This window comes from Dermacentor albipictus, chromosome 3 (assembly GCF_038994185.2).
Source record: "Dermacentor albipictus isolate Rhodes 1998 colony chromosome 3, USDA_Dalb.pri_finalv2, whole genome shotgun sequence".
Lineage (NCBI taxonomy): Eukaryota > Metazoa > Arthropoda > Arachnida > Ixodida > Ixodidae > Dermacentor > Dermacentor albipictus.
In genome coordinates this window covers 99451535-99463540 of record NC_091823.1, presented here as the reverse complement: position 1 = coordinate 99463540, position 12006 = coordinate 99451535, and the positions used below count along the sequence as shown (strand labels likewise).

Sequence of the window (12006 nt, the reverse complement as noted above, 5' to 3'; positions counted from 1 at the left end):
ACAATTAATAATCAGCAATAATAATGACAAATAGAATGGTCCCCTTGAAATCACTTGGACCGAAAACATACTACTGAGGAAGCAAATGAGGTCATTCATTTTTACCCCGATCTCCCTGTGAACAGGACAGGTCGTCGCGAAGTAAGAGAAGGTAAGCAACGAGCAGGAACGAGTAGGCCACTGAAAGAAGCGAGGCCTAGAATGCACGACTTAGAGCATCAGCGTTCACGTTCAACCTTCCCTTCTTATAACGGACAACAAGGCTGTGCTGCTGTAGGGTCATGCTCCATCTCAGCAAACGGCCGCTTTTAGAGGACATGTTACTTAACCAAGTTAGAGGGCAATGGTCTGTTTCCACAACAAACTTAGAACCGGAAACATAACAAGCCAGCTTCTGAACGGCCCACACAACGCAGGCGCACTCTTTCTCAGAGGTGCTGTATGCCTCTTCTCTACAACTTAGTTTGCGACTTAAATACGAAATTGGTCGTTCATGACCACTAGCATCTTCCTGGCATAGTACCGCTCCCATGCCGCGATCACTCGCGTCGCATTGAATGATGAAACCTTTCGAAAAGTCTGGTGCCGTCAGAACCGGCTTATGGCTTAATGCTCGCTTCAACATTTGGAACGCATTTTCTTTCTTTGAGTCCCACGTCACCTTAACAGGCTCCGACTTCCGAAGGGCGTCGGTTAGCGGGCTGGCAAGGTCAGAGTAGTCTCTCACATAGTGTTGGTAATATCCAGCTAAACCTAAAAAGGCCCGTATATCCGTCTTCGTGGTTGGCCGGGGATAGTTCAAAATAGCAGCTACTTTGATGTCGGACGGTCTACGCCGGCCGCGCCCAACCACATGGCCCAAATAAGTCACTTCACCGCAACCTAGGTGACATTTAGCTGGTTTCACAGTAAGGCCTGTCTCTTTCAACCGGCTCAACACGACTCGCAAGTGCTCCAGATGTGATTCCCAAGTGTCCGAAAATATGGCAACATCATCGAGGTACGGCAACGCGAACTCGCCTAAACCATGGAGCACTCTGTCCATCAGGCTAGAGAAACAATACGGCGCGTTTTTGAGGCCGAAGCTCAACATGAGTGGCCGGAATGTTCCAAGCGGGGAAACGAAGGCGGCATAGCGGCTAGCCCGTTCCGTAAGGGGTACTTGCCAATAGCCTCGCACGAGATCCAGGGTAGAGATATAATTTGCCTTCGACACTGTCTCTACCCTTTCTTCCAGGTTCGGTATAGGATATGTCTGATCTCGGGTTATCGCGTTCAGACGCCGATAATCGACACATGGCCTCGGATCTTTTCCTGGAGCCTGGACTAGTATCAAGGGCGACGTGTAGTCGCTCTCACTTGGTACTATAACTCCCAAGTCACGCATGCGCTGAATCTCCTCAGCCATGATTTGTTTCTGCACGGGCGAACAACGGTACGGTTTACTGCGGATCGGTTGATCAGAGGTTAACTCGATGTCGTGCTCTAGGACCGTTGTTCTTCCGGGACGGCTCGAAAAAACCTCCCTAAACTCTGAAACGATTCCCTTTAAATCCTCCTTTTGGGCGGCACTTAGACGCGCTTCCAACGTCAGCTGTTCCACCATTAGCTCTATACCACATCTTTTCATATCAGCCGTCGTCAGGATTTCGGCCCCTTCCTCATCGTCAGCATTTATCGTCATGCTTATAATCGCGCGACGCTGAATGTAGGGTTTCATCAAGTTACTGTGGTAAATTTTGTTGGGCCGTTTCCCCAATTTAACTTCGTAGTTGGTATCGGAAAGCTTAGTTACAACCTTTGCGGGCCCCTCCCAATGAACCTCGAGCTTGTTTTTTTTCAACGGTCGCAGCAACATCACTTGGCTACCTTCTTCGAAGGTGCGTTTTTTTGCTGACTTGTCGTAGTATTCCTTTGACAAGGTTTTCGCCGCCTTCATGTGGCTCTCTACAAGATCTTTGGTTTTCCCGAGCCTCTGGAGGAGGTCGAGGACGTACGAGACTACATTTGGGTCGTCGTCACTGCCTTCCCAAGACTCTCGCAGCATGCGCAACGGAGTTCTTAGGCTCCGGCCATATACAAGCTCCGCGGGGCTAAAGCCGGTGCTCTCATGGGGAGCCGATCTCAAGGCGAACATAGCAGCGGGAATGCAGGCCTCCCAGTCACAGTGACGCTCAAAGCACAGGGCTCTCAATATTCGCTTCAGCACCGAGTGCATCCGCTCTACTGGGTTAGATTGCGGGTGATAGATAGAACTGTGCACTACTTTAATGCCGCATCTTTCCAAAAAAGTAGAAGTTAGGCAGCTGGTAAAGACGCTGCCATTGTCGCACTGAATCTCGGAAGGGAACCCGACGCGTGCGAACATTGAGAGCAGAGCGTCCACAACCTGGGAGGAATTTAGCTCCTTAAGAGGTACTGCCTCGGGGAACTTGGTCGCGACACACAGGGCGGTCAGAACATACCTACAACCGTTCGTTGATTCTGGCAGAGGGCCTACAATATCGATTACTAGTCGCCGAAAAGGTTCGGATATGACTGGCACCAATTTCATCGGTGCCTTCCACTTGTCAGTGGATTTGCCGATTCTCTGGCAGGTGTCGCAAGAGCGCACGAATTGTTCGACATCCTTCCAACAATACGGCCAATAAAACTCCTGAGCCATTCTAGCCTTGGTCTTTTTCAAGCCAAGATGCCCTGCCCACGCATTTTCGTGCGCGAGTTCCAGTAACTGTCGGCGATATTTCCGAGGAATCAGAAGCTGTTCATATTTGCGACCCTGCTTATCTGTGTAGCGGCGGTACAATAAGCCAGATTCCTCGTAAAATGAAACCATCTTTTTTTTCACTCCCAGTTTGACGCTCTTCATCAGATCGGCTATTGAACAGTCTTCCTTTTGCTCGCGAATCAGAGTTTCTCTTTCAACTGCAGCCAGCTCCTGCCAGCTGGCGGAAACCGGAGCGAGTAGGGAGCCTGCGTCGCCTAACTGCGGCGTCGTGTCCTTATCGCGGCTAGCACGGTACGCGTCACTCCCAGTCACTTCCAGGACACGCTCGACCAGGCCAGCCTCCGAGCTCTGCCTCTCCCGTGCCTGCTCGCCACTCAAGTTACCCTGATCAGCCCGTGTGCCGCACCGCTGTTCGCTCACCGACTCGAAGTCAAGTTCCCTCGACAGCTGGCGCGCTTTGGATCGCGTGAGGACCATGTACGCCACGTCGGCAAAGAATGATCTGCCCTGATCCTTCAGCAGCTGCTCCGAGCTATTTGAGAAGAGGTAGGGAAAGTGCTCCGGGAGGGCGGCAGACACAGCGGCTTCTGTGTTAAGTTTCCCAAACTCTCCTTCAATGGTAACCGTTGCGATCGGTAAACAGACACTCTCCTCCTCGGCCACTTGCCGTATCCAAGCGCACTCTCCCGTAAAATTACTCGAGGAGACGAAAGACGGGTGGACAACGTCCATAGTTGCTGCAGAGTCTCGAAGTGCTCGGCACTTCTTGCCGTTTACCTTAATTTCCCGCATATATGGCTCCAATAGTCGTATGTTTTTGTTAGTTTCCCGTATTGTTGCAAAAGCAATTTTCTCTGGGCAGCTCGCTGCGATGTGCCCTTGCTTTTTGCAATTGTAGCAAGTTAACGGCTTCCGTTTTTCAAAAGAACGCGTCGTATCGTTTCGCTGCTTGGGACCATCGTTAGCATTCTGAGATGCATTCTGTCCTTCCCTTACAGTTTCTTTGGTAAGGGACTCGTCTTTCCGAAACTCGCGACGCGTGATTTGCTTCCGTTCGTCGGACTTCCCGGAAAACCCATCTCTCCTATCTGCTTTTTCTATGCGCACTGCCTTGCTGTGCAAGCTGCGGCGGGTGTAATACTCTTCCGCTAACTCTGCTGCCTTGTTTAGCTTAACCTCCTTTAGCCTATCTTGCAGCCAGAGCCGGACATCCTCATCAATGCAACGGTAGAACTGCTCCAACGCGATGCATTCGACAATTTTGTCGCGGTCGTCGTAAACCTCTTCGCCCTTCAGCCATTCCACCAGGTCGGCTTTTAGACGAAACGCGAAGTCAACATTCGACTCCTTGCCCTTTTTTGCATACCGGAACCTCTGCCGGAAAGCTTCGGGCGACAATTTGTACTTCCGCAGTAGCGCTTCCTTCACATCACTGTAGCTCTCAAACGCCTCTTTCGATAAGCAAGTGATTACGTCTGATGCCTCCCCAGGAAGCAAGGCTAACAGATTCTGTGCCCAAAGGGATCGCTCAATGCTATTCCGTTCACACACGTGCTCAAATTTCACGAGGTATTTGGCCATATCCTCTCCGACGACAAAGGGTGGAAGTTGATCGCGTATTCTTGGAACATTAGAAGTGAGACTAGGCGCTGGCGAGTTATTTCGGGTCTCCAACTCTTTCATTTTAAGCTCGTGCTCACGAATCTCTCGCCTTTCCTCCACGCAACGTTCCTTCTCCCTCTTTTCCTCCTCGCGACGTTCCTTTTCTTTCCTTTCCTCCTCGCAACGTTCCTTCTCCCTCTTTTCCTCCTCGCGACGTTCATTGATATCCGCCCAGGCCTCTGCGGCTTCCTCAGCCGTTACGTCCCCAGTCCTCATGACCTCAAGGATCGCATTCTTTCTTTTGGTTGAGCCCAACTCAATGCCCAACTCCTCACAAATTTCGAGAAGTTCCTTCACCTTGTACTTCTCCATCGTTCACACTGTCCTCCTGCTGTTTACCCTTTTTGAATATACCTGCCGTACGCTACTATAACACTACTAGTAACACATATGCAAGTATATCACACACTGCCCTGTTTACCCCCTCAGCATCCCCTGGTTTTCAAAACACTCTTACTAGGCTTGAAACACTCAAGGTTATCACAATGCAACACCAAATCCTTCCCTAAGCTACTATAACCTGTGTCAGAGAAAGTCTGGTGTTTGAGGTAAACTTCAGGCACTCACCGCGCCGAGGTAGCTGATGCCGGTCAATCCCGTAGCTGCCATCCAGTGTTACGACACCCAACCGGTGCCACCAGTATTACGACATCCAACCGGTGCCAGCAGTGTTACGAACTTGTACCGCTGCACCACGATTACGGCTTTGTGGTCCCGTAGCGCTCGTCACCCGTTTCGTGACAGAGCGTTGGTAGCGAAGACTCCGAGCCTGGCGTCGATGAGAATAACAAAAGGGACTTTATACATTATATACAGGTTATCATACAGGACATGAACGGGTCGGCACTGGGGCCGAGAGCTCACACAAACGCGACTGTTCTCGCACGACGGCGTCCGGCGAAAACGCGTGACACATCTCACCCCAGTCGGGAGCGACACTCTCTCCCGGTGGGACGGCGGATCCTGTTTTTCAGGCAGCGCGTCGCTGCTTTTATAATCCCCGAGCACCATTGTCACTCAAACGGCCCAATACAAAGTCAGCACACGACGGTCGTCCGAGGGGTCCCACCAGCGACCGCGCTGGCCACCCGGTTCAAAGTTCGCGCGCGCGGTGACCTCCAGGCAAAGGGAGGTGCGGCGCCGGGCTGTCTGGCACACGCGGACACGTCCAAACACGCTGCTCGCCGAGGCTTCTCCCGCACGACGGCGCAGCATCTTGACTTGTGAAGCGAGAATTAGGGCGCTCGCAGGATAGATTCTGCATCTTGCAGATTCGGAATCCGGGCTTGTGGTAATGGCACAACAGGGCATTGTGGCGACGCCCACGCAATCCTCCTTGGAAATGTCTCATGGACACGTCTCCCACGACCTTGTCACGTACACACGTTCTCAATCATCTTCCGGCGCGCTGTGCAAATAATCAAAAGCAGCAGCAGCAGTGTAAAAGTCAAAGGAAGAGGCGAAGAAAGCTTCACTTTAAAAAGTTTCGCATTAGAAAGGAACATACCAGAGAATAAAATGATGTTTATGCCTCAATTTTGGCCTGCTCGTCGTAATGTAGTTCGCAGCTGAAATACGCGCTTCATTGTCGATGGATCACTTTAACGAATAGTTAAACTTTCAGGTCTATAATTTCCAATCCAATGACATCATATAGCCAAGGAAATCCTGCCAATGTACTCGGAAAGCACACGACATTCAAAACAATGGTAATGGTAAGTATGTCTTCCCATCCGCTTGCATCGGCTGATCCAATCCAACGCCCACAGCACTCCCGCTTGCCCTGTCAATGTATCCTTGTGTTGTTGTGATTTTGTGCGCAGACAATTACACGATAAAATATGCACCGACTAGCCAACCAGGTGTTACAATTAGCTCCCAGCAAGTGATATCCCAAGAAAGCTAGAACCAGGGGACAACGAAGAGACTACGCATAGTCAGCGCTGATCTCACGTCGTAAAAGGTTGTCTCGTTCTCGCACAGCCTTTTGCGCAGTTGCTCCGGCATGGCTTGCGAAGAAGGCAGCCGCGAGTGGCAGAGTGCGGCCTTCTTCACTGGGTTCACGTTGCAGACAGTGACGCCGGGGAAATGCAGGGAATTCTCTTCCTCGTAGCTGTAGTCGAACGAGACGGGAAATCTGCCGTACTCCAAGAAGACCTGCGTACGACATTGAGAGAACAGTGCATCAGAATGTGGAGGACGATGTTTATGATGATGCTGCTCATCATGACGATGGCGATGATTTAGTGGTATTTGATTTGAAACGAGGAGGTGGCAAATAGCCATCAGGCCTCCTTGAGCTAATCAGGTAATATATAAGTGTTTATTAACCTGGCATTTTGCCTATCGCTCCTTTATCCTTTCTCTCTTTCTTAAAGCCTCCATATACATCTTGTATCGTTACCTATGCTTGTAACCGAATTGGTCCTATATATATCTTCCCTGCTTCTTTTTCCGGACCGAGACTCCAAATGTATCTTGCTTGTATAGACTGCTAACCGGTTGATGCTACGAATCCCAGAGCTTCAGGAAGGTGGAGGTTACTTGGAAATTCACGTGCCTGTGAAACACCATCAATGTTTTGTTGAGGTCAACTAACACTGTGGTATCCTTAGGTCTTAAAGGCTATCGCTGTTCCTGTTTGTGGCGAGAAAGGTAAGCGGAAGAAAAAAAGAGGTGCGCAGAAAAAGCTTGCAGCTCTTGTCACCGAGACTCGACGGCCTTTCCGCCACTGTCGTTTTTCTTCCGCTTACCTTTTGCGCCATCAACAGGGACAGTTACGCACCAACTAACCCAACATCGTACTTTGCAGAAAGCTACCTCGTTTACACCACTATGCTCCTACGATTGGCTACCCTATTGGGCGGCAGAAATAGGAAATGTGATACAATGAACCTTGAAGACTTCTCCGCAGAAGCTATGGATGAGAGCAGGCTATAATCGTCGGTGTGACCACATAGTGCTGAAATTTATGTGTCAAGTGCAGGTCCAGTTACGTGTACGCTGGCAATGACATAGCCATGTAAACTAGAAAATAGATATTCTATGCAAGTGATGATGATGATGACGTCTTAAGAAACAACGGTGACAAAAAGAGTTGTGGGGGATCTGCGAAGAATGACGTGGCGTGTGGAGAGATTTTGTGTGCATGCCAGTAACTGTAAATGACGCCGTGAAACTGCGAAAGCCTACATGTGTAGTAGCAGTTGCATCAGGGACCGCGAAATTGTATTTGGCTTCCTTATATCAGTTTCTGTGGTCGATAAGACAATTTATTCTTTTATTTTAATGTTTAACATGGGCCACATGCTTGTCTGTTTGCGTCACATCCATAAAACAACGGCGGAAACACTGCCAAATGTCACTAACACATCTATTTGTGTCAAGAGAAGCGCGCCAGGGAAAAAAGAGAGCAAGTGCTACGGGAGAATGTGGGGACCTACCAGGTGCCCATACTACGGTGATCGTAACCATTTGAGCTCTTTCGAAACTTTACCCCTGCTTACTTGAAGGAGTAGGGATGGGGCACAAGCTTTTCGCTTAGAATAAACATATGAAACCTTGTGTTTACGTACCTGGATGCACTCGTGCAGTGTCAGTGACAGGAGCGTCGTGAGAACTATGGCCCAGACAGTCCTACGGAAGCCGCCGCCTCGCCTACCACACAGCACATCGCAGCCCGGCACACCGGACACGGCAACAAAGTCGCGCAGTCTGGCGATAGTCCTCAATGCAACAAAATTAACAGAACGAAAACGGTGAACAACTAGACAAGTATTTATTATTAGCTTTCAAGCCTCTCACTGACGACCAAATAAGCACAGTTCGTGTGTGAGCTGAGCGTGCCATTACGTGAGAAAGAAAGCGCATGTGTCGTAATTAACTGCCCAACAAATTTGAGGAATCTCTTTGTCTTTTCTGCTAATGATGTGCGGTGTACGACTATACACTTTGCTCTCGGAAGAAAGTAAAAAGTAAGCGCACGTTATTGTGAATTCATTATTAAATGGCATTAATAATTCAGATGAATGATATGAACAGGCTTTAATTTTATGCAATCTGGGCCTTGCGTGACGTGCCGTGAGAGATAATATATAATGGCGACTCGATGGAAACCGTAATAACCTAGAAAGGTTACCGCGTTTATGTCAAAGCTAAATGTTCAGTCAGAACTGCCAAAATGATGTCGCTGCTTTTTAGGAGGACAAAGGTTTGTTAGTTTTTCAAGAAACTACCGAATAGAGGGACGGAAACAGTAGAGGTGCCGCTGTAATCTTGCACACGCCGCATGCAAGAACTGCGCGCAAATCATGCAGGAGTGTAACATCTTCTTCTGCCATTTGCAAATATTAAATTGAATTATGGTTGGACAAATACACAAACACGAGCATCTATGACACTAAGATATTAGTAAAAAGAGGCTTCGTCGTAATCGTACCAAAAAAAAAAAAGACTGCACTCACATTTTCGGCGTGCGTTCTAGTAGAGTCCCAATAAATCTACTGAGTCACAAGTGATGCTTTGATTGCGCTTTACTGCGTAGCGACGGCTGTGCCGACACCTTGGAGCCATTAATTCATTCTCACGTTCAACACCGTTTTAATGGAGCAGGAGTTTACTAAGCACGTAGCTGTTTGCTTAACTTTATCGAACAAAAGAGTGAGCATCAGTTCTCAACAAATTGAGGTCTTTTTTTTCTTCAACGCCTCTTCGATAGAGAACGAAAATATCAATGCGCCATTGATTGCCTAAACCTCGGCTCCGCCCACGTCAATCCTGATGTCTCACTTGGCATGTCGCGCATATATGGTGTATGGTGCTAATGGCAAGGCACACAAAAGACAGGCTTCCATTAGCGCGACGTATATTGTCGATGGCTCAATGGCTACACGCAAAAAAGGGAGAGAAAAACAGACAAACAAACAGACAAACAAACAAACTTGACCGGGCATATAACACTCAACGCTAATGGAAGAAGAGAAAGACATAGGCTAAGCTAATCGATTATGTTTTTTTTTTGTTAAGGCCACGACCATCACGTCATGTCTGTAATTCGGTCCGTGTTGAATCATGCACATCGAACGCCTGAAACGCAAAGATTTGAAGTAAGCGCAGACATGACACAAGCTGCAGAAACACGTTCAACGGGATGTCAAGATAAACAAATACCATACAAAGAAAAATACGCGGCGGGAAAGAGGCGAAAACAAGTAAGGAAACGACAGTACAAGAGAGAACGTCACTACAACCAGCACCAGGCAGTTTCTTGTTAAGGCACTATTTATTTTTATTTCACAATTACCCTAAAGGCCCTCAGGGCATTACATAGGGTAAATGTTACATCGGTGAGGCAAAGAACAGTGCGTAAATGTAAATACAGTACAAAAATAAAACTGAGACAAAATTAATTACATTGTATCAACGTATATACACAGAAAGAACAAATAAAATTAAAGATAGTTATCAGTACAGCAACATTAAATGATTTGCACAAACTATGACAACATCGCGGAGGCTTTGGTTATCGGCGCATGAAAGAAAAAAAAGTCAGTTTACAAATCAGAGAGCGAAACGTTATACGTTAGGTATGCATGGTACTGCGTAGAGCGTCTGTAAATTTCGAGGCATTTGATTCCGCGACAATGTGCGATAGCAGATCATTCCACTCTATCGCGGTGCGAGGTTTAAATGACTGACCAAATGCGAGGGAACGACACATGATGCATTTGACTTTGCAAGAGTGATCCCGACGCGGTAAAATGGCTGAGGGTTCACATATGGACTCGTTATGAAGAGATACGTGATAGTAAAGTTTATGGAATAGTGTTAAACGAGATAAATTACGAAGGAGGGACAAGGCTTCAAGTTCGGCGCGATCTTTTAATGCTGTTACACTGGTTTCTCATGAATAATACGAAAAGAGGAAGTGTACAGTATGGTTCTGCAGGGCTTCTAAGTCAGTTATTAGGTATGTGTGATGGGGATCTCATATGGCTGACACGTACTCTATTTTAGGGTGTACTAGTGTTGTGTATGCCAATTTGCGTAAGTGTACGGGAGCACGTTTGAGGTTATGTTTAAGGAAACGAAGCGAGCGGTTTGCAGATACGAGGATATGGTTAATGGGATTATTCCACGTCAAGTTAAGGGTTAGGTGTACGCCAAGATATTTGTAGCTGGAAACTTGTTCAACAAGGCTGTCCTTTAAGATGTAAGATGTTGAAATTCGGGGTGCCTGATTAGTAAAAGACATGAATTTAGTTTTAGCAAGATTTAAAGACATTAGCCAGGTTGAATACTGTACGTTTATTTCGTTTAGGTCAGATTGAAGAATGTCATGATCACGGTTAGAATGAATATTACGATACATGACGCAGTCATCAGCAAATAATCTGATATTAGATTTGATGCCGTCTCATAGTAGATTTGATGCCGTCTCATAGATCATTAATATAAATTAGAAAAAGCAGGGAACGAAACACACTTCCCTATGGTACACCAGATGTTACGGGGACTAGAGATGAGTTGTGATTGTAAACCGATGTAAATTGCATTCTGTTACAAAGAAAGTATTTTATCCATGTGACAACAGTAGAGTCGATGTTCAGCTTGTGAATAAGTCGACGATGAGGGACACGGTTGAATGCCTTTGAATATTCTAGGAATACGGTATCTACTTGACTTCCGGTGTCTATTGATGAATGTATGTCCTGAATAAAGCCAGCGAGCTGAGTGTAACATGAATAGCTTCTGCGAAAACCGTGCTGTTGCTTAAATATGAAGTTATGTTCTTCAAGGTAGTTTTTGACATGGGAGTGTATAATATGTTCGAATAACTTACAAATGTTACTTGTCAAAGAAATTGGTCGATAGTAAAGCGGTAAAGAACGATCCCCAGACTTGAAGAAGGGCACTACCTTAGCCACCTTCCAATCGTGAGGGATAACGCCTGTTGATAGTGATTGTGAAAATAAGGCGGACAGTATTGGGAAGATGCTTGGGGCTATATTTTTTAGAATTGCTTTATTTAAGCCACTATTGTCAGCGGAAGATTAAATCTCAAGATTAGTAAGGAAAGAATAAATTCCAGAATCGGTACTTATTATTTCCGGCATAAACGAATCAGTACGAGTCATGGTGGCTAGCGGTTCCAAATATTCACGCGTGAATACCGATGAAAAGGTTTCGTTCAGTAGTTGCGAACAATCAGACTCAGTTATCGCTGCGCCGTCATGATCAGTAAGGATGATGTCAGGATTATGCTTGGGTTTAATGACACGCCAAAAGCGCCTAGGGTTAGTTGTTAACATGGATGACAGGTCCCGTTTATAGAATTATCTGCGCGTGGCTTTGAGTAAACTTTGGTATTCTTCGTCACATGCTTTGTACCGACGCTAGGATTCAGATGATTTATTTCTGTGAGCTTGCCTGAATAATCTTTTTTTCTTGTTATATTGGCGACGAAGGTTCTGCGAAAATCAAGGAGCAGTGTTATCGGATTTTATGGAAATGATCGGGATATATTCATCTATGAGATTAGTGAGCGCGTTTTTAAGTAGTTGCCAGTTTTCTTCTACTGTCCGCGACAAGTAATCTCTCAGAAAATCGACAGAAAA

General features: G+C 46.9%; 1 protein-coding gene across 1 annotated transcript in view; it reads right to left on the bottom strand.

Annotated features, from left to right (window-relative positions):
• Window positions 1-9185, bottom strand: part of LOC135901369 (acid-sensing ion channel 4-A-like) — a 34544-nt gene extending 25359 nt beyond the window's left edge. Inside the window, exons 1-3 of the mRNA XM_065431130.2 lie at window positions 9160-9185; window positions 7966-8104; window positions 6344-6547 (exon numbers count right to left, since the gene is read on the bottom strand). Of these exons, the coding sequence (XP_065287202.2) occupies window positions 6344-6547; window positions 7966-8104; window positions 9160-9185 (369 nt within the window). The remainder of the gene's footprint in view (window positions 1-6343; window positions 6548-7965; window positions 8105-9159) is intronic.
• Between the last annotated feature and the right edge of the window lie 2821 nt (window positions 9186-12006).